A 23,742-nucleotide genomic window follows, 5' to 3' on the forward strand; every position below is an offset into this window, starting at 1 on the left:
TCTTATGTCCATTTATGTCCATTAGTCTTTGGTTCTGCTGTCATTTTGTTCTAGTGTCATTCCTATAAGGCACTGGCATTATTTCCACTGGTTCAATAATCCCAACCCAAAGTGCAACGCTGCTCTAGGTTCTGTGAAACCAAACTGCAACGCTGCTCTAGGTTCTGTGAAACCAAACCGTAACGCTGCTCTAGGTTCTGTGAAACCAAACCGTAACGCTGCTCTAGGTTCTGTGAAATGTCCGTTAAAACAATGCTATCTATAGTGTTGGGGATTGTTCTTGTTCCAGAAATGAGCAGCAGCCACCAGACAAATGCTGCCAAATGCATTTGACCACATACTTTGGGTCAACCTCTCACTAATTGCAACAAAACCAAACTAGACCATATATTAATGTGCTAATTTGCATACATTTCCAGAACATACATCTGAACATTGGATAAAGCTAGGTTCACAATTCTTGTTTCATTTTGTTGACATAGTATTCTAGTTTCATATGATATCAGTATCTTCATTCTACCTTTAAAAATGAGCCCGCTACAGCCTCTGAAATACTGTGATGTCGCAAACGATTTTTGCGGTTAAAAAGTGTGTGTGTGTGTGGGGGGGGGGGGGGGGGTGGATTCAGATTTCCATAAAGCTCAACAGTCACATGACTTTCCGTTGACGAAGTGAGTTCCCCTTCATTTTCTCCATAGGCATTTTGAAAAATCCTTATATAATGAGTTTTAAGGCTGGAACCAAGTCAACCCATGACCTACTGAATCGTGAGTGACCATAAAACATTTAAAAATAAAAATGGGGGAAACATAAAAAATTATATTCCCCCCACTTGTTATTTTTTGTTTTTGCTCCGACTGAAATGTTTTATGGTCACTCATCACGGGGCGGGAAACGTCACGTGACTGCTGAGCTCTATAGGGACACTTCACCCAACTGCCTCGAATTATGTCAACAAAATGAAACAAGAATTTTGAAACTGGCTTTATCCAATGCTCAGATTTCTGTTATGGAAATGTATGCAAATTAGCACATATTTATGCCTCATTTGCACAATTAAACATACAATTTCAGAAAACTTGGAATACAAATAATCGTCTTAATGCAAGTAATCAACTGCAAAGTTTAATGGCGATATCTATTAACCCATTGATACCTGATGCAGCATTTGCGTGTATATCCTTCATTTGTGTTTGTATCCCTTTAAGACCGCGGTTCGCGGTCTTAAAGGGATACAAACACAAATGCTGCATCAGGTATCAATGGGTTAATTCAAAAGTTGACCCTATTCATTCACCATACTGTCTGTTTTGCTAGGATCATATTTAGGGCGTTTCCCCCTCATAGGATTCCTTAAGACTTTTCTCCCTCTCATTTAGAACATATTGAGGACACAAAATCCATTGAGTTTGGCTTTGTTGCAATTAGTGAGAGGTTGAACCAAATTTTGTGGTCAAATGTAAAATGCCTCAGACTGAGGCAGGTGACCAACCATCATCTGGACGTAATGGCGTACCGCAGGGATGACGTATTTTTTTAGGCTTAACCAGAAATTGCCGCCATGTTGGTTTGTCAGGGGGAAAGTGAATGGTGTTTTAGAATGGGGGGCTTTCACTTAAATGCATAAAAAAAGGTCTGAGGTTAACAAAAGTTTATGGATGCGGTAATTTGGCTTCAGCAGGATAAATAATCTTCAGAAACGTGAATCACTTTTATGCCTTTTGAAGCGTTTTCTAAAAATCGCGTAATTTTTTTTTTCAAAAGTCATAAAAGTGATTCACATTTCTGAAGATTATCCTGCTGAACCCAAATTACCGCTCCCATAAACTTTTGTTAACCACAGACCTTATTTTATGCATTTAAGCTAAATCCCCATTCTAAAACCCCATAGACTTTTCCCCTGACGAACCCAAGTGCTACTTCCAGACTCATTCCTGCGGTGCTCTTACTATAAAAAGTTGGCTAGTAAAGTATTGAAAGTGGCTAGTGAATTTTGCCCAGCGTGACGACAAATTATGTGCATTCTGTTTTGGATTCAGTTTCCATGTTCAGATTAAGATATTAATGGAAAGAGCCCCAGTAGAACAGATACATCCCATAATAATAAAACCACACTCTGTTAATGCCGCAGTGACATGCTACAGAAAAATCATCTGACCTAGATACAGGGATCTGATTGGCTCCCGAGTATGCTGTTCCACAGCATATGAGCCAATAGACACACTGTCCCCTCGGTACAAAACATGCATTTTAAAAAGGGACTGGAAAAAGTGACAGAGCAGCTGGTGCTTAGTGCTGTGTGTGTGTGTGTGAGTGTTAGCCTGGTAAACTAGCCGGTCACGTGAACTCACATTTCATTTCCTTCTGCCAGAAATGACAAAGTGTTCTAGCCAATCAGCGCCCCGCCTCATAGTTGACTTCATAACCAGCCAAACAGTAATGGCTGCCTCCGTGGCTGTTAAAGAGCAGTTAGGTGGTGGCCACAGTGATACGTGGTGTCTGTCCGTCGGTGTTCATTTCTCTGTTCACTTCCATTCATTTTCAACACAGCCGTCTGTCTGTGCAGCACTGATGAAGCGTACGTATACAGCAAATTTGCATACGTTTTGATGGACAGAAAAGTTCAAGAGGGCTGAACTTTTTCTGGACGGACGTATCGGATGGACAGATCGTTCTTGTCCGTTTAGCCAATGAGAGTCAAGGCGGCGTTCTCTGAGCAGAAACGGCTGAGCGGGTTGTCCGCATCCTTTCGATGTAATGTTATTTTATCGTTATAAATATCAACAACTAGCCAACAGATATCAAAGCTGGTGGGCTTCAAGGAAACAGCATGACTCGAACTGGCCGACCATTACATCAATCTGGTCATTCAGTAGTGTTTTATTGCCACATATTAAGTAACGTAGTGCACAGAGCTAACAAGCTAGCTAACGCCATCTTTCTTCTTCTCTCGGTTTATAGGCGGGTCGCTGACACCTTCAAGGTGCTTACCGCCACCTGCTGTAGGTTACTTGTACATGCAACGGACATACATCTATCCGTTTTATAATTCTGTCCATTTTCTGATGGATCAGGGTGGCCACGGCCTTAATGCAGAAATAGACTGAATAAGAACAATTAAGCAAGTACAGGAGTATGCGACAGCGGAGTTTCTCTGATTTGGATTTGACTGGATCCAACGCTGATTGGCTGAAGGAGTTGTCTGTCAAGGCAAGAACACCCGCCCAACTCCCGCCCACTGCAAACACTGGGTGAAAGCTGGAGGCCAGACGCTCTGGTAGAACGAAATGAAATGTGAGGTCATGTGACCAGCTGCTTTACCAGTGTGTGTGTGTGTGTGTGTGTGTGGTTAAATGGTCAGCATTTTAGTCAAATGTAATTATAAAGCACTGCTTGGCTGAGACTGTCTGCATAAGGAGTGTGTGTGTGTGTGTGTGTGTGTGTGTGTAGGTGATGGAAAGTGTAAGGATGAAAGTGCACTTGACTTAAGAAAAACACATTAAAACAAATGAAAGTCCAAACTCAGTGCAGCTGGGCTGCAGCAGTCTCTTTGTCAAGTCAAGGTTTCAAAGTTCAAAAGGTTAAAACACCGCTGAGGGTCAAGGGTCAACAAGGGATCATCATCTTCCTTCCTTTGTGGACGCCAAATCCTCTTTGGCGCAAAGCACCATGGGTAACGGGCCACAGGCAAAAAGAACAAAATGCCTGTGGGACCCTAGGAAAGAATCCAACCCCGCTAACTGTCCTCTCATCACTTTGCTGGTTTTCAACCAGCGTTGTATCATTACAATGTGGGTAATATATCCCTCCACGTTGCCTGGACCCAGAACCGTTCACTTGCCCGCAGAAGCTCCTCCAAATGATGTCAAATGCAAAGTTTCTGCAAATGAATGGGGAGCTCTCTGAGCTCTCGATGGGGAGCTCTCTGAGCAGGCAACATCGAGGCAGAAGGTAACCATTGTTCATCTGCACATACTAGCAACAGTGTAATGATGAGACAAAGCTGGTTGAAAATCGGAAAAATCATCCTTATCCATCCATGTTCCTCTGATGAGCAAGATGCTCAGATACTCAGGACTCCATCCGAGACTTTAAAAGCCTTTTGACTCTAAAAACACGGCAGAAGAGAAGTCCTCTGATGTGTTTCAGTAGCAGATGGAGGAAGCTGGGACAGGACAGACTTGAGGTTTGTGTTGAGTCTGAATGCCACTGATGAGAGCACAGAACGTTCTTGAACGTGTTGCTTCTCGCAGCCTGTGTGAACGCAGCCTGGCAGCCGGGCTCAGTGACACACACCTCGGCTCTCCACTAGAAACACAGCGGGTTAGCCGGCGACCCCAAAGCTTCAGACGAGCTGAACTTGGGGTCAGGGGTTAAAGGTCAGGGGGCGTGGAGGGCTTGTGGAGGATGCCCTGCAGGTCCTCCGGTAAGGCCAGGATCACGGCCTCGATGTGGGTCTGGAGTTTAGCCAGGGTCCCTGAACGCACAGGGAGCTGCTCCCTCTCCGCCTGGCTCTGCAACACACAAGAGGGGCGGAGCTTAGCATTCATTATTCATTAGATTCAAGAGATTCAAGATTTTTATTGTCACTCCGTAGTACAAGTATCACGTGTGAAATTCTTGTGCTGTGGACTCCGTTTACAACATAGTACAAATATAACAAGGCATATGAGTGCAAAAACAACAAGAGACACAACAAGCAATAAGGCAGTATAGTGATAAGACAAGTCAGAGACAGTGGCATATTCACTGCACATAGGTGCACATGTCATGTGCATACTTTAGACGTGCTTAAACATTTTAAATTCGACGTATTTGACGTACAGGTGCAAATAGCATATACCTAATTAAACATACAATTAAACATTAGACATACATAATGGTAGCAGCTACAGTACGGTACAGTACAGCTACTTCACTATTTGTGTATGTTAAGGAGTCTCGTGGCCTGCGGGAAGAAGCTGTCCCTCAAGCGATTTGTACGTACTTTTGGGACCCTGTATCTCCTCCCTGAGGGTAACAGGGAGAACAACAGGCTGTTGTGGGGATGGTTTGTGTCTTTGATGATCTTCAGGGACCTCCTGAGGTCCATTACTAATTTCTGCTGGGGCCTGTTAGCAAACAAGCATGTTCCTTTACGTCGACACAATATGATTTGTAGGCCGGAGCATCTCTGTAGCACCACAACGCTTCATTTAATGCTATGTTCACTTGTGACACGTTACCTTCATCACATCATTGCAGCTCCTGTGATTTGCATATTGCACTTGGGCCAGATTGCGATTTCGAATGTGATTCGTTAAATCGATGTGATTAATTGTGCAGCCCGAGCCTGAAGCTTCATTTGCTTGGTCGCGCAACGCCCTTCACCTTCCTCCATGTTGGTCTTAGATTGTTCAGGTTTCCAAGGAAACAGGGAAGTGGTGAGCTGTGTTACCATGGTGACAAACTAGCACCGCAACACGGTCCCACCACATTACAATCACACAGGTACATTTTACACTTCTTCCAGTGGAAAATGCATCAGCTCTGGTTGTCAAGCAAGATAAAGCTTTACACTTTATACTGACCAGCTTATCCTTCAGCTTCAGAACAAGGTCCACTGCCTCCACCTCTGTATGCTTCTGGATTCTCTGCTGGAGATCCTACAGAGAGAACGAGACAGACAGACGGAGTGAGACAGACAGACAGACAGAGAGGGACAGACAGAGAGACAGAGACAGAGAGGGACAGATAGACAGAGACAGAGAGGGACAGACAGTGAGACAGACAGAGACAGAGAGGGACAGACAGACAGTGAGACAGACAGAGACAGACAGACAGATAGACAGAGACAGAGAGGGACAGACAGACAGTGAGACAGACAGAGACAGAGAGGGACAGACAGACAGACAGATAGACAGAGAGGGACAGACAGACAGTGAGACAGACAGAGACAGAGAGGGACAGACAGACAGTGAGACAGACAGAGAGGGACAGACAGACAGTGGGACAGACAGATAGACAGAGACAGAGAGGGACAGATAGACAGACATGCGATGAGGGGCAACTCAGATGTTGTTCGACTGACCTTCTGCCCCACCATCAGCATTAGGGCATCTGTAAATTCTTCCACCTGCCAGTGTTGTAGTCAAGTCACTATATCTCTCTTGGGCGTGCGGGTAGTGCAGCGGTAGATTCCCTGCCTACCAACAGGTTCGCGCCCCCACATGTTACCTCCGGCTTGGTCGGGCGTCCATACAGGCACAATCGGCTGTGTCTGCCCGTGGGAAGCCGGATTAGGGGTATGTGTCCTGGTCGCTGCACTAGCACCTCCAGGGGCAGAGCTTTAGCCCCTCCTCCCTGCCTTCATACCTCCTCACACAGTGTCTGCAGGTGCAGAGGTTTAGCCCCACCTCCCTGCCTTCATACCTCCTCACACAGTGTCTGCAGGTGCAGAGGTTTAGCCCCTCCTCCCTGCCTTCATACCTCCTCACACAGTGCCTCCAGGTGCAGAGGTTTAGCCCCTCCTCCCTGCCTGCCTTTATACCTCCTCACACAGTGCCTCCAGGTGCAGAGCTTTAGCCCCTCCTCCCTGCCTGCCTTCATACCTCCTCACAGTGCCTCCATGTGCAGAGCTTTAGCCCCTCCTCCCTGCCTGCCTTCATACCTCCTCACAGTGCCTCCAGGTGCAGAGCTTTAGCCCCTCCTCCCTGCCTTCATACCTCCTCACACAGTGCCTCCAGGTGCAGAGCTTTAGCCCCGCCTCCCTGCCTGCCTTCATACCTCCTCACACAGTGCCTCCAGGTGCAGAGGTTTAGCCCCTCCTCCCTGCCTGCCTTCATACCTCCTCACACAGTGCCTCCAGGTGCAGAGGTTTAGCCCCTCCTCCCTGCCTGCCTTCATACCTCCTCACACAGTAGGCTCGTTTGAGATGAGCAAATTCTGCGCAGATTCGACCAGCGCCTTGCTTGCCCCGTTGCATGATGGTTAGAAAGTTGTCCGACTTGCTCCGTCCTGCCCGACTGCGTGAGTCACGTGACTCTCGCGAGAGCGAGGCGGGCGCAGATTTGGAGCGAGGCGCCGCAGTTGCTCCCCACCAACTGCGCCCGACTGCGGATGACAGAGGATGACGAGAAACGCATCAAGCTGAGCGCCCATTGGTTCAACACAGGTGCATCACAAACCCACAGTGAAGTGTAGAAACTTCAATTTTATATCTATTCCAAGCTGTCACTCCATATTTTACATAAATACCACCTGGAATGCCTACATTAAAATAAAAATAAGGAATATGAAGGGCTGTGTTATTTGAGCAGTGAGTGTGGGTGGCGCTAATGCATGTTTTAATCTGTTTACAAACCGCTGTTAAACAAAACGGTAGAAGAAGAAAAGCAGCAGGAAGTGTGCCGTCGGGGGTGTTCGACTTGTTGACGCCTCGCCTGACTGTGCTCGCCTGCTCTCGTCTGCTTTCCAGGCGAGGCGGCAGTCATCTCAAACGAGCCTAGTGCCTCCAGGTGCAGAGGTTTAGTCCCTCCTCCCTGCCTGCCTTCATACCTCCTCACACAGTGCCTCCAGGTGCAGAGGTTTAGCCCCTCCTCCCTGCCTTCATACCTCCTCACACAGTGCCTCCAGGTGCAGAGGTTTAGCCCCTCCTCCCTCCCTTCATACCTCCTCACACAGTGCCTCCAGGTGCAGAGCTTCTAGTTTCTGTGTCATCTCCTTCCTTCTGTTGCGGAACCAGCCGTCAAAGTTGGGAGACTTGAGGAAATGCCTGCAGACCACACAGATACTGGCTGTTCAATACGGTCCACAGCCCAACATTATAAAGTGTGTGTGTGTGTGTGTGTGCGTGCGTACTTGTAGAGTCCTATCCAGTCTCCCTTGAGTCTGGAGGTGAGCTGCGGCCCGGCCTTCTCCAGTGTCCTCATGAAGTCCTGCTGGCTGAAGGGTCTCAGCTGAGGAGGACTCTTCCAGGGACTGATGCACTTCTGCAGAGGCATCAAACTGGCTACATACCGCTCCTACACACACACACACACACACACACACACACGCACGCACGCATACACACGCATGTGCGGACACACATGCACGCACGCACGCACACACACACACACGCACACGCAAACACATGCATGCACACATGACCATAAGCACACAAATTCATTCCATGACTATTCAAGGATCCATAATAGAATTTCCATGTCATGTGAGGTGGTGACTCTGAATCAAAACCAGAAATTATTACTACATTGGACAAATAGGATATTGGATTTTAGTGTGTTGAGTCAATGCATCACATGGAAGCTATTGAAATAAAACATGAATTTTCAATTTTATATATATATATACCATATATACACACTGTGTATATATATATATATATATATATTAGGGATGCACCGATTGCCATTTTCTTGGCCGATTCCGATTTCCGATTTTTGAATAGTCTGACTTGCCGATACCGATTTTTGCCGATTCAGATTTTTTTTCTCTAAAAACAACAATTGACAGCTTACACAAACGTTTTTGTAACTTTGTTTAAAAATTAAGATTCATAGAACAATTCTTACATCTAATGGGGATCCAAATAAACAAATAAACAATTCTTATCATTTGCATGAAGTAGGACCTTCTCACTCAAACACTCAAAATAAAAGTGTTCCAGGTTAGGCTACTGGACAGAGCTTTTTTGTGCAAATACAATGAATACAAAAATTTAATTAAATCCAATAGCCTATATCCCACAGCTATCATGCATTTACTTTTCCAAAAGAAAACAGGTGCAACAGAACATCAAAATGATCCATGGACAAGGAGTTTATAGACTGGCTCCAGACCAGTCCTCTTGAGTAGAGGGGAAATGAGTTTATGAGTTACAGTAACGATCTTCAGTCTGAATATCAGGCGGAGTTTACACACAGTCCGAAGTTTGGTATGCGTATTTTTATCTGCCATCCGAAAAAATATCGTCACGCACAGGAAACGTTGCACACTTGTGAGTCCGATGCATTTTTATTATTATGTCCGTCGTTCTCATGTCGTTCTATTTGCAATACGAAACAAATAGTCTCTCCTGTATCCACGTCACGTTACAACATGACTTGACAGGCTGAGGCAGCAGCGCTGATGTGGAATGGAAAAGCAGGTCGGGGAATGGTGGACACAATGCTCGCGTTCACCTCGCCAAGCCGGCTGTGCGCGGTGGCGGGTTGCTGGAGCACCGCTTCCCGGGGAGAGAGAGCAGAGAGAGAGGGGCCAGTGAGGTGAAGCGAGCCGCTCTGACTGGACTCCAGCCGAGCGGGACTCGGCCGCATCTCTGTTTCCACGGCTTATTTTCGACTTGCATGTGTGACAAACTGCGAGCTTTGTCTACTTCACTGACGGTGAAAAAAATCCACAACGAGGAAGGTATGCTGGCGTGTGTGGTGTGGTGGCTGGGTGCCTGTCTCGGTGCTTTGGGGTGCGCGCACGTCATGTGAAAATCGGCTCACAGAATCGGCTATTTAGAGTGACCGGAACAGATCACCGATCGAGGCCGATCACGTGAAAATCGGCCATTTCCGGTCACGTGCCGATCGATCGGTGCATCCCTAATATATATATATATATATATATATATATATATATATATATATATATATATATATATATATATATATATATATATATATATATCATTTCTGGTATTGATTTCTGTGTCACAATACATGGTAGCAATTGAAAAATATCATGAATTTCCCATAAAAATGGGCAAGTTCTGATTGTTTTTTTACCAGTGGAATGATGAAGCTCTGCGTCAGTTCAAGGAAGTAACGTCTGAGAATTGCATTCTGGGCCGCTGAAGGTCTCTTCTGCTGAACGCCCTGAAAGACAAAACAGCATCACATCCAGTGATGACATCATCACATCCACATCCGGCGATGACATCATCACACCCAGTGGGACCCGTCGTCACTGCTGCTCTCTTACAGAGAAGACGTTGGGGCCATGTCTCACCTTCTGAAGCTGTTTGATGATGTCTTCATCTTTGTTTACATAGGGCTTGTACGCACTGTACACACCTGCAACACACACACACACACACACAGAAACTGAAGCTCACCTTACTGACATGTGACTACACACTGGGCTTATACCGATATATTGGTTTGTCGAAATCATCCTTTTATGAAACATCTGCTACAGACTGATATGATGGATATGATGAAGTTTGATTGATTACATATTTATTCTGGAATCAATCAATACCACAATGGTTGTCCATGAGAAGACCTGAACCAACGATTAAATTATTAACCAGATTCCGTATGTGTGAATACTCTTTCTTCTCCTGTCCATCAGTTTCAATGGAGTTTTAGAGTCCCTGATGGTCTAAACTAGGGATGGGCATTTTTAATAAATTTCCATAATCGAAAATTAATGATCAATTATCGATTACCAATAATAATAATAATAATATATTATTATTGTGCTTGCTGGCAGCCCCGTAGTTTACTATCTCCTAAAACCAGTTAGATTGCGCCATCACCTGGTTGCGACTACATAGTGAAATGCATTCTTTCAGCAGATCTATTTGATTTAAAAAGAAAATCGATCAAAATTCCACATGATCGACGTGATTCCTCAACGATCAATTCTCGATTTTCGATTATTGATGCCCATCCCTAGTCTAAATGTTCTTCTCTTCTTTTGTTCTTTTTTATTTAATCATATATTTATTCATTCATTCATTTGGATGTTTTTAGCATGGAAATATATTGGTATCTGCCTTAAAAAAAACACATCAGTCGATCCCTGGTACACAAAAGAGCTTATATGAAGAACTAAGAATTACAGAGAGAGAGAATAAAAAAAAAATAGCTACCGGGTTTAGAGTCCAGAGTTTTCAGGTTCTTTAGTTTCTTGACTTTCATCTGCTTGGCCATTTCTCCTGGGAGGAACAGACAGAGAGAGGTCAGACAGACATACAGACAGACAGACATCCCACCGCTGCCACCAGTGTAGCGTTTGAGCGGGTATCGATCCGGCGATCTCTCGCACACCAGGCATCCACCATATCCCGTCGGCTAAAGGAACAGGCCCACTAGCCAAGCGGACATGTCGGAGGCTTGAAGTGTTACAGTGGCGGTAGTAGCAGTAGTAGTAGTAGCAGTAGTAGTAGTAGCAGTAGTAGTAGTAGTAGCAGTAGTAGTAGTGGTATGAGTATAATCTACCTGCTTGTTTCATGTCTCCAATGCGGATAATATGCGGCCAGTGCTGCAGAGTTTTAGCGAAGAATGGATTGGTCACACCCAGAATGACCGATGGCCTAGAGAGGGGGAGAGAGGGAGAGAGAGATAGAGAGAGAGAGGGGGAGAGAGAGAGAGAGGGAGAGAGAGGGGGGCATAGAGAGAGAGAGAAAGAGAGAGAGGGGGAGAGAGAGAGGGGGGGAGAGAGAGAGAGAGAGGGGGAGAGAGAGAGAGGGGGAGAGAGAGGGGGGGAGAGAGAGAGGGAGAGAGAGAGAGAGAGGGGGGGGGAGAGAGAGAGAGGGAGAGAGAGAGAGAGAGGGGGAGAGAGAGAGAGGATAGTTTACTGACTGCATTTACAGTCAGACCACAGCTCCCTCTGTCTGACCAGCGCCCACTGTCAAAGAGTGGTAGAATAGAAGAAGATGGACAGCTCTGTAAGTAACACTAGAGAAATTATAGCATTTAAAACCTAAATTCAAACAGAACGGTTCAATGATTGAGAAAAAAAAAAAAAGCATGGACATCTGTAGAATAACAGTTACTCGACCATCTTGTACACTCGTCTTGTACATCCATTCCAAACCCCCAATGGAATCAATTTAGCAACTAAAGATATAAATAACATTTTAGCACATGGATGTTCACTCCCAGGTACTTGAAGGTGTCCATCCTTTCCACCACTGTGCCGTTGATGGTGACTGGGGGGGTGAGTCTCTCTCCCCTTCCTGTAATCCCACAATGACCTCCTTGGTCTTAGAGACGTTCAGGGAGAGGTGGATGCCCTGGCACCACTGTTCCAGGGCATCCACCTCCTTCCTATAGGCCGACTCATCGCCATTGGAGATCAGCCCCACGACCGTTGTGTCGTCCGCAAACTTCACGACGGTGTTTGAAGTCGTGGGTGTAAAGGTCGTACCAGAGGGGGCTGGAGACACAGCCCTGCGGCGCTCCTATGCTGATGGTCAGTGTGGAGGAGGTGATAGGATGTGATGTTGACAGCAAACAGTGCGATAGTGCAGAGTTGTGATAGTGCAGAGTCGTGTTGAAGGTTGGGGCGTCTGTACTCACGGAGCCTGCGTCCTGGTGGTGTACTCCTTAAACTCACTGTCGTGGATGGTGAAGTACGGTCGGAAGTCACTGCAGTAACGCAGAGGAGAGATACAGCTGGGGAGGGAGAGAGAGAGAGAGAGACGGATCATTTGAAAAAACATATTTAAAGGGATATTGTGATTTTGTTGATGTGGGGGTTGTTTGAGGCACTTGCAGACAGTCAGTGTACTACATGCAGTAAAATGCAGCCGTCGTGGCCACAGTTTGGAGAAATGGAGACGGGCCGTGTCAGGCAAGTAGAGCTGTCTGCTGAGTGTGAACACTGAACAGGGTGACGAGCAAAAACGTGAAGGAAAAAAAACACTGTGAACAGGTCCTTCAAGAAGTCGTGCTCCACAACAGTTCTAGCAGCACCTGGCTACAGTGAATATTTCGGTTTAAAAACAGGGTGTAAATCACATCTTTTTAAGTCAATTCGGCATCTCAGGGCTTGTGGAGACTTGGACTGGAGGTGAGCAGACAGCTCTTGCCTCTCCTACACACTGGCACTGCGCCGGCTGCATTCTACTGCCTTCGACTCCTCTCTGAGGAGAGCATCAGAGCATCAGAGATGTACGCAGCGTGAGCCTTGTAGCTGAGCAGTCAAATCTGAGTCAGTTCTAGCAGAGAGAGAAGCCAACAGGTGACATCACACAGAGCTGGGAGCGTGCTCAGTGGCTCTCGTCCCGGCCACACCCCCTCCTCCGACTCACCTGACCAACGCCAGCACCGTGTCGGATGACTCGGCCGGCGACGGCGCCATGACAACCAGGGCCTCCCCTAGCAACACCAACTCCCACAGCATCTGGATGTGGAAGAAGACCGGGTAGAAGCACCTAGAGAGGGAGGGTGAGAGAGACAGAGAGAGAGAGGTATTCACATAGGTATTCCCGGCTGCTGGCATGTAATCATATATGAGGTTATTCCATACGGGCGGCCACTGAATTCAAGTGAATCGTTTATATTCTATAAAACAGATAAATATGATCAGTGTATATCAAGCTAAGCTATATACAGCTACAGTGAGTGAACCCTGGAAGTGACCCGGATGTATGTACTTCTTCTTCTTCTGTTTGGTTTTATGGTAGAATTTAAGAAGAACAACTTACTTACTGGATTCACAGTATTGACTTACTGTTTACAGCTCAATAGTCTGCTTTACTTACTAGATTCACAGTATTGACTTACTGTTCACAGCTCAATAGTCTGCTTTACTTACTGGATTCACAGTAGTGACTTACTGTTTACAGCTCAATAGTCTGCTTTACTTACTAGATTCACAGTATTGACTTACTGTTCACAGCTCAATAGTCTGCTTTACTTACTGGATTCACAGTATTGACTTACTGTTCACAGCTCAATAGTCTGCTTTACTTACTGGATTCACAGTATTGACTTAATGTTTACAGCTCAATAGTCTGCTTTACTTACTGGATTCACAGTATTGACTTACTGTTCACAGCTCAATAGTCTGCTTTACTTACTGGATTCACAGTATTGACTTACTGTTCACAGCTCAATAGTCTGCTTTACTTACTGGATTCACAGTATTGACTTACTGTTCACAGCTCAATAGTCTGCTTTACTTACTAGATTCACAGTATTGACTTACTGTTTACAGCTCAATAGTCTGCTTTACTTACTGGATTCACAGTAGTGACTTACTGTTTACAGCTCAATAGTCTGCTTTACTTACTGGATTCACAGTATTGACTTACTGTTTACAGCTCAATAGTCTGCTTTACTTACTGGATTCACAGTAGTGACTTACTGTTTACAGCTCAATAGTCTGCTTTACTTACTGGATTCACAGTATTGACTTACTGTTTACAGCTCAATAGTCTGCTTTACTTACTGGATTCACAGTAGTGACTTACTGTTTACAGCTCAATAGTCTGCTTTACTTACTGGATTCACAGTATTGACTTACTGTTTACAGCTCAATAGTCTGCTTTACTTACTGGATTCACAGTAGTGACTTACTGTTCACAGCTCAATAGTCTGCTTTACTTACTGGATTCACAGTAGTGACTTACTGTTCACAGCTCAATAGTCTGCTTTACTTACTGGATTCAAAGTATTGACTTACTGTTTACAGCTCAATAGTCTGCTTTACTTACTGGATTCACAGTAGTGACTTACTGTTCACAGCTCAATAGTCTGCTTTACTTACTGGAGTCACAGTATTGACTTACTGTTTACAGCTCAATAGTCTGCTTTAACTTACTGGATCCACAGTATTGACTTACTGTTTACAGCTCAATAGTCTGCTTTACTTACTGGATTCACAGTAGTGACTTACTGTTCACAGCTCAATAGTCTGCTTTACTTACTGGATTCACAGTATTGACTTACTGTTTACAGCTCAATAGTCTGCTTTACTTACTGGATTCACAGTAGTGACTTACTGTTCACAGCTCAATAGTCTGCTTTACTTACTGGATTCACAGTATTGACTTACTGTTTACAGCTCAATAGTCTGCTTTACTTACTGGATTCACAGTATTGACTTACTGTTCACAGCTCAATAGTCTGCTTTACTTACTGGATTCACAGTAGTGACTTACTGTTCACAGCTCAATAGTCTGCTTTACTTACTGGATTCACAGTATTGACTTACTGTTCACAGCTCAATAGTCTGCTTTACTTACTGGATTCACAGTATTGACTTACTGTTCACAGCTCAATAGTCTGCTTTACTTACTGGATTCACAGTATTGACTTACTGTTTACAGCTCAATAGTCTGCTTTTCCCCTCAGTGGAGGCTTTCATTGTCAGGGCTAGTGTCTCAGTTTTCTTGGTAGAGTGTGCGTGTGTGTGTACATTTTGTTTTAATTTCCAGCTCTTTGCAGGTGAGCCAAACAGCGACAGACAGCTCTGTCAACAGGTGGTAAATAAGAGGCTGGTTCAGCCCATGCTGCAGTACCGCCCCCGGACAGCAGGTGGCAGCCAAACCTTGTGTCGCCACTGAGCTGCATTCAACAGCACAACTCAGTGCTGAAGGCTGCAGAAAACAACGCCATCTCACCTGAAGAGGTCGACTTCGTGGATGGTGGGGAGGACGATGGACACCAGGCTGTCGCTCTGTAACACACATTCACTTCCTGTTAGTGGAACTGTAATCACCTGTGTTCAACCTAGATTCACACAAAGTGAGATACAAGAAGTAACCAGCCTCATGGTTGTATGCCTGGGCAAACAAGTTTGGTTGCAGTACTGTACATCCACATCTGTCCAGACTCATAAAATATATGTAGTTTGAAGCAATTTAATAAACTAGGAATCTTGTGTGCTCTGTGCGCTCGATTCCCAGGGTGGAGACTCTTGAGATGATGCACCATGGCTGCAGTTATGGAAATGGCCCTCTCCACGGGCTCCCAACATTGTGACTGACAGACAGAGCACCTCCCTCAGAGCATCAGACGCTCTGAGTCAGTCAATAATATACCCTCGGACTCACACCATCCATCTACAAATCAAAAATTCACTTTTATAATATACCTTAACTTTGCAATAAAACTCAATGTGCAAAAACTAGTAGATACTGCAATTCGTGCAATATTAGTATTATTACTCACACTGCTGTATATAAGATGTTATGTACCTCACATATTCCCACTTCTTACTCATGGTTCTTTGATAAGGATTGTAGGGGAAGGCACATATTTTTGTATATACCTAACTTCTATATTTTATTGTTTTATTGTCTATTCCTATCCTTCTTATAATCTCTGCTGTTATTATATTATCTCCCCGCACTGTGTGCGTGTGCATGTGTGTGTTGTAATCACCTGTGTGGATTGGACCAGCTGTGAGGTTCCCGGTTTGTCATAACATGTTGGGATGCGAACCTAAAGCAACACACACACACACACACACACACACACACACACACACACACACACACACACACACACACACACACACACACACACACACACACACACACACACACACAGAGCAGTCAAAAGACTGATGATTAAATTAGGGTTAAAAAGACACATTCAACAGATTGCATAACCAAACCATAACTCGTGTGTGTGTGTGTGTGTGTGTGTGTGCGTGTGTGTGTGTGTGTGTGTGTGTGTGTGCGTGTTCGTGTTCGCACCTTGATGACCACGCCCATAATAGGCAGGGTGAGAATTCGTCCGGGATGGGGCGTTGGCCAGCGGTCGATGTCGTTACAAGCTGTCAATCAAATAAATACACAACAGCTCAAATACAGACAGACAGGCAGGCAGACAGGCAGAGACAGACAGGCAGACAGACAGACAGGCAGACAGACAGACAGACAGACAGACAGACAGACAGACAGACAGACAGACAGACAGACAGGCAGACAGACAGGCAGGCAGACAGACAGACAGGCAGACAGACAGGCAGACCGGCAGACAGACAGACTGACCAGCCTCCAGACAGGGTTCCTGTTTCTCGAAGTATTCTGGAGCCATGATCTTCAAAAGGGAGTGGAAGAACGTCACATAGGGCAGCCTGCTGATCAGGACCAGGGACTGAGAGAGAGAGAGAGAGAGAGAGGGAGAGTGAGACAGAGAGAGAGAGAGAGTGAGACAGAGAGAGAGAGAGAGAGAGAGAGAGAGAGAGTGAGACAGAGAGAGAGAGAGAGAGAGTGAGACAGAGAGAGAGAGTGAGACAGAGAGAGAGAGAGAGAGAGTGAGACAGAGAGAGAGAGTGAGAGTGAGAAGAGAGGGGGAGGGAGAGAAGCTAATAACAATAATGATAATAATCACAACAATAATAATTGATTGGATTTGTGTAGCACCTTTCTAGATGAGATAGATCAGTTTACATTCAGGTTTTGCACTAATTCTGAGCAAACTTTTGAAAAGACAACACTGTGAAAAGGTGCGTCTCCATGAATGGCTGTTAAGCCAAAAAAGAGGTTTTGTGATCTGCTGCAGGATTATCAGGCTGTTCATTTAGAACGCATAGCAGCAGCCCGGACAAGCCCCGCCCACGCACGCACACGTTAAGACCGGTTATATTTACTGGACCCCTTTCTGTGAATAGATATGATTGCAGCGTTGTCCATAGCAACGGTCTGTTACTCAGAAATAACAGACCATAGAATGCCGTAATTGACCAATGAGAATGGAGTGTTCAACAAAGCCGCGTGTAATAAAATCAAATCATAATCAAGTGATTGATGATAAGGTGAATTCAATGTGGTTGAGAGTAGCTTATTAAAAACACACACTGACCTTCTGGAAGTACCCCCTCTTCAGAGACTTGTCGCGCACCTGACGGAAATACACATAGCCATAGTAATGGCCCTGGTCCCTCTGCAACACACACACACACACACACACACACACACACACACACACAACTATCATTACAGCAGCCATTACAGATGTGTCTTTTGTCTGTCTGTACAAGCTGCTTGTGTGTGTGTGTGTGTGTGTGTGTGTGTGTGTGTGTGTGTGTGTGTGTGTGTGTGTGTGTGTGTGTGTGTGTGTGTGTGTGTGTGTGTGTGTGTGGCACACCTTCAGACAGGTCGGCGCGTCTCGGTCGGCGGTCTCCAGGAAGCAGCCGAGTGACGACTTCCTGTTGGAGCCCTGACGGAAGCGGAAGCAGAACTGGGTGTCGCCTAGGCAACCTGGGAACGCAAACACAGAGGGGCGGAGCCTGGGGTTAGCATGGAAACAGCTGGTTTAAAAGGCACAGTCAGGAGGTTGCGCGTGACTGGTGCAGCGTTTCTATATTCAGAACATCATATCATTGTGCACGTACTCCATCCTGCAGACACTTCATCTTTAGTACATTCCAATTTAAAAACCAGCATTCCAACGTCGGTGTGTGGCTTCTGGCTTGTGTGAATTATGGTTATCTTGAATCTTCTCACGCATCAAGTCAAGTCTCAAGCTACTCAATCTGTAACTTGAGTGCCCACTTCTGACCCAAATGTTAAACCGTTTTCGGGTTGTTGAAATCCTATAGAAAAATAGTGCTATTTTTTATTTGGATGCAGTGTTGTCGTGGATCTGCTCTGTGTGTGTGTGTCCCGGCTTCCTGGACAAACAGGAAGGGGAAGTGGAAGGAGCAAGGAAACAGGAAGCACACGATGAGTCACACAGACTGACCGTCACCTCCACATGAACTCGTGTGTGTGTGTGTGTGTGTGTGTGTGTGTGTGTGTGTGTATGAGAGAGAGAGTGATAACGACAATCAGAAAGATTCCACAGTCTAACACACACTCCCTGCTCTGCACTACTGTCAAGGCATTCCACTGCATAGGACACACACACACACACACACACACACACACACACACACACACACACACACACACACACACACACACACACACACACACACACACACACACACACACACACACACAGAGGACCCTTCCGTGACACGCTGCTTCTGAGTTGCTTCTGGTGTGAACCAAGCAACGATATGATAACCGATAATTACCTGCTTCTCACGGCCGAGAATGATGAGATATCCAATCATTTCACATTGTTGTTTTTTAAGGCTGCTTTCTCACTGGGAACGATAGCTTTCGTTCTGTTCCGCACCCGGGAACGATTACCCCCCCCCCCCCCTCCCCTCTCCCCTGCTGGTCAGCTTTCACATTACAACATTTCTTCCGCGCTCAGAAACGGAACAGAGTGCACCTGCGTCATCATCTATGCCTGCAGTGTATCCTCGCCCGTTTGTTGTTTATGTGGTTTGGAACGGTCGACTTTCACACTTTTCACGTGCCCGGGCACGCCAAAGTGCTCCCCAGACCACCTTTTCAAGTGGATCCTGTCACGGTTCCCTGTTGCGCGCCCGGGCGCGGAACGGAACGGAACGTTCACACTCGTCAAATGTTCCGAAACTGGGGTCAATTTGGGTACAAGTGTGCTCGGGAACGCTACCTGGGCGCCAGTGTGAAAGCATCCTAAAGATAATTTCTTAGCCTCAAGTAAAGTACATCAAAAAACTTCACAAACATACTTTGGCTTTCACAGAGCATAATCTGCCAAATCAGCCAAGCCAGCACAGGTGTATGAAGGGGGGGGGGGGGGGGAGGGGGGAGAGAGAGAGGGGGGAGAGAGAGAGAGAGAGAGAGAGAGAGAGGCAGTGTAGATCTGCAGCTGAGAGAGGTTATGTCACCCTCCTCCAACTTAACCTTAGCGCTCTCTCTCTCTCAATCTCACTGATTTATTTATAGCCCTGTTTGTCTTAATCCTGTTGCTCACAACCGGCCTGTCAGCACCAAAGTCTGCTTAGTCACCACACACACACACACACACACACACACACACACACACACACACACACACACACACACACACACACACACACACACAACAGTATCTCCCCAGGGAGGTGTGTGTGTGTGAAATGCTATCCCTGTGCTTGAGTCGTGCATTTAGACTGATTACTATTGGCTCCACTTAATCCACAGATCAGATATCCAGATAGACACAGCTGCACAGCAGCAGCAGGCACGGGGAGTTGAACCCTCAACAACCTGGCAGCGTTCAGAGGACTAACCGCACAGCATGACATGAGTGAAAACCCGGGCCCACAGCATGCAGTCGCAGCGTGTTGAGGTTCCCCCTGTAGCAGCCAGCAGCCACACAGTTAAAACAGTTAAACAGTTTTAAACAGTTTAAACAGTTTTAAACAGTTTAAACAGTTTTAAACAGTTTTAAACAGTTTTAAACACCTAGGGGAACCGGCTGACCTGGCTGAAGAACTGCCCATTATATAAGCGCTCAATGGTCTCAAACGGTGATTCCCAACGTTTTTAATATCTAGGACCCTGTAATTTAGTCCACATCACGATTTAAAAAAAACACGATTTCAGACGTCTTTATTGTCACACGAACACTACAACACATACTCATGCTGACTGACGGTGGCCGGTGAAATATGTCCTCTGCATTTGATCCATCCGGGCTTGTCCTTTCCTCCGGGGGGCAGGCCAGGAGCAGTGGTCGCTTTTTCTTTCCAGCGCCCGGGGACCAACTTCAGATGTTGTCGTCACTGGTCGGATGACGATCTTCTGCATGTTTTTAGTGGGGGGTTATGTACGGAGGAACCCCCTGGGGGGGCACGGGGAGAACATGCAAACTCCACACAGAAAGGCCCTTTCGACGAGATAGCCCACCTGGGCAGTAGGCACTGAAGATATGGGGGGGGGGGGGGTCACAACTCCAGCACCCACAGCGTCCCAGGCGAGAATCGAACTCAGGACCTTCTAGCTGTGAGGCGACAGCGCTACCGACTGCGCCACCGTACCCCCGATCCCCCCCATCAGGGTTATGGAGAGATTTTTTTATCTCGGACCCAAATCTGAGAATATTTTTCATGTTACTGATTTGATCCAGAATCCCTATGTGTATGTATTGTGGATAGAGAGATAACAGTGAAGCTAGGACCAAAAGAGTGTTTCTTCTACATTCTCCAATGGTGTTCACTTCTTGCAAATGAGATCATGTTGAAGTTTAACCATTCATCAATTTGACTTGAGGCCCCCCGTGGAACCCCCTCAAGGAGCCCATATTGAGAACCGCTGGTTTTAGAACAATGCCAGTAAAGGGCAGTGACATCATTCAACAGAACTTAAAGTCCACATTCAATAGTACAGTACGGTGGTGGCGTGAATCAGCTGAGGAGTGGCTGTTTGCATTGCCCTTGAGGACAGAAGGTGTGACTGCGGGCAGAGGCTCAGGCGCAGCTGCGGTCCACATGTGTAACCGAGGTGAATCAGCGCGGATTCCTCGTGAGTCCCGAGTGGATTGGTTAAACTCGCTCCCCAGTATAAAGGCATGTTAATCAGCTCCGCCAAGGGAGCTAGCTCTCTTGGTGTTGCGGTTAACATGTCGCACTCCCAAGACGAAGGTCGGCGGTTCGTACCCACCCCTGGACAAGCCCTTAACATGGGTTGCTGCATGTACCACCCACACAACGCCGTTACACATGCACCCTGCGCACACAAGAACTAAATACACGGTCTGCAAGTTCAATCACACGACGCGGCATCGCCGGACACAAAAATATATTCCTACATGAACCAACTTATGTCTAATGATGTGACACAAGGCCTGGTCCGGAATCGCCCGCGCGCAACGACGATGCCATCGTCCGTCGTCGATTTTGACCCCGGACATCGGGATGATTCAAGTTGATGACTCAAGACATCGTCCAACCCTAACGCAGCGAGGACGAACTACCGTCAACCAGTCGTGAATTTCTGACTGAATCACGAAAACAGACTAGAGGCCGAAACAGGAACTCACCTGAGTTGGAGTCAGGAAAGGAGAGGTAGCAGATACTCGTTTTCTGAAAAGGACACGACAACAAGGAGTTTAACAAACATGAAAAACAATCCAGCAAGCTCCCTGAAGCTTCACAAATACACCGTGCATAGAACTGTGACAGCACATGAACTAATGAACTGGCATCAGAATAGAACTGGCATCAGAATAGAGGAGAAGAAGAAGAAGAAGAAGAAGAAGAAGAAAGTTTTTTTTCAACACCTGCTCAATGTGATTGAGCCAGCGTACATTCCCTCACAATGTGTGTGTGTATATATATATATATATATATATATATATATATATATATATATATATATATATATATATATACATACACACACACACACACACACACACATATATATATTAATTATTATCATTATTATTAATAATAATAATATTAATATTATTGATTAATTGATCATTAATTGCCCCGAATTTCGATTATGGAAATGTATTAATAGCCCATCCCTAGTGTTGAGCAAATCAATTCAAAAGCTCCAAAACGGATGTCTTTTGTCTAGTGTTTTGGAAAAGAAGCTTCCAGTCAGTCCAGCCCCGCCCAGGCAGCTCAGGCCCCGCCCAACCCCAGCAGCTCAACTCACCTCTTTCTCTGAGAGTTTGGAATGATGCGGGTAAATGACCTGGAAGACAGAGGAGCAGCGTCACCACCAGCAACATCTGAAGACTTATGGTGCACTGCATTCCATTGGAAGTCAGAAGTCGGTTCCAAATCCAACTAGTTCCAAGTTGGAATTACCGAGTTCCAATCTAAATGGGTTTCAGCGCATCTGCTCGGGAAAACATGACACTGAGTACCGCAGCGATGATGTAATTTTGTCGTCGGAAGGCGGAAGTCCTGGACATGTTGGAGCTTCAGGGGGAAAGTGAATGAGGATTTAGAATGGGGATTTCACCTAAATGCATAAAATAAGGTCTGTGGTTATCAAAAGTTGATGGGAGTGGTAATTTGTGTCCAGCAGGATAATCTTCACAAACGTGAATCACTTATATGACTTTTGAAGCATTTTCTGAAAATCGTGTTTTTAAAAGAACGCTGAAACACAAATGACCACTCCCATAAACATTTGTTAACCACAGACCGTATTGCGTCCGTGTAGTGTAGCGCTAGATTCCCAGCTACCAACACGAAGGTCACAGGTTCGCGCCCCCGTGCTACCTCCGGGCTCCGGCTTGGTCGAGCATCCATACAGGCACGTACTGGCTGTGTCTGCGGGTGGGAAGCCGGATTAAAGGTATGTGTCCTGGTCGCTGCACTAGCGCCTCCTCTGGTCGCCTGTTCGGGGCGGAAGGGAACTGGTGGGAAGGAATAGCGTGATCCTCCCACATGCTACATCCTGCCGGTGAAGTTCCCCGCTGTCAGGTGAAAAGAAGCGGCTGGCAACTGTGCATGTGTCAGAGGAAGCATGGTGTTAGTCTACGGCTCTCCCAAGATGGGTAGGAGGCAGAGGGTGAAGCAGCGACCGGGGCAGCAGGGGGGGAATGGGCCATGTACAATTGGGGAGAAAATGGCGGGGGGCGGTGCGGGGGGGGTCAGAAAAAGAAAAAAGCAGACCTGATTTTATGCATTTAAATAAAATCCCCGTTCACTTCATCAGCCTTTATCAGGGTCCCTGATACAGTCAATTGGTGCATCGGCGAGGATGCAGAATTCGGCATAACAACTCGAATTCGGAAGCTGTGGTGGGCTCATTAAAGCCACGGTGAAGTTTCTGGTATCATATGAAAACAAGATGACCTAAAGGCGTCCTTTGCTACCACCCATGCCACGCTAGCTTGTCGGGAAGGGTGCTAAATAGCTTTCCAACTTCAGGCGGTAGCATTTTTCGACAGGGCATCCCAAATCGCCACAACAGCGCACCCCTAACCCCTAACTCACCTCCACGGCCTGGCCCAGCTCCAGGTCGAAGCCCACCACGCAGAGGCAGTGCAGCCAGGCGGAGAAGCGGTCCCAGGGCAGCAGCAGCGGCTCCTCTCCCCCAGGCCCCGCGGGCATCGTCATCTCCTCGGCCGGGGAGATGCTGCTGGCGTCCCCCTGCTCATAGTCCAGCTCCTCGGGCTCCTCTACCTGCTCCTGCCCCAGCTCCTCTGGGCCCTGCAGAGCCATGGCCCTTCCCTCGGGACAAACTCTTCACTG

General features: G+C 46.4%; 1 protein-coding gene across 1 annotated transcript; it reads right to left on the reverse strand.

Moving 5' to 3' along the window:
• Positions 1 to 3,469: 3,469 nt before the first annotated feature.
• On the reverse strand, positions 3,470 to 23,742 carry dennd6a (DENN/MADD domain containing 6A). Its single transcript, XM_083661681.1, has 19 exons — positions 23,485 to 23,742; positions 22,190 to 22,228; positions 21,564 to 21,606; positions 17,808 to 17,920; positions 17,523 to 17,603; positions 16,709 to 16,814; positions 16,412 to 16,491; positions 16,095 to 16,154; positions 15,332 to 15,387; positions 13,016 to 13,138; positions 12,282 to 12,377; positions 11,199 to 11,293; positions 10,850 to 10,915; positions 9,982 to 10,046; positions 9,759 to 9,848; positions 7,840 to 8,003; positions 7,651 to 7,753; positions 5,571 to 5,645; positions 3,470 to 4,514 (listed from the first exon to the last, which is right to left on the reverse strand). The coding sequence occupies exons 1-19, from the start codon at positions 23,710 to 23,712 to the stop codon at positions 4,374 to 4,376; spliced, it is 1,824 nt and encodes a 607-aa protein (XP_083517807.1). The 5' UTR covers positions 23,713 to 23,742; the 3' UTR covers positions 3,470 to 4,373.

Source organism: Poromitra crassiceps, assembly GCF_964638095.1.
Source record: "Poromitra crassiceps genome assembly, chromosome: 27".
In the NCBI taxonomy this organism is placed as follows: domain Eukaryota; kingdom Metazoa; phylum Chordata; class Actinopteri; order Beryciformes; family Melamphaidae; genus Poromitra; species Poromitra crassiceps.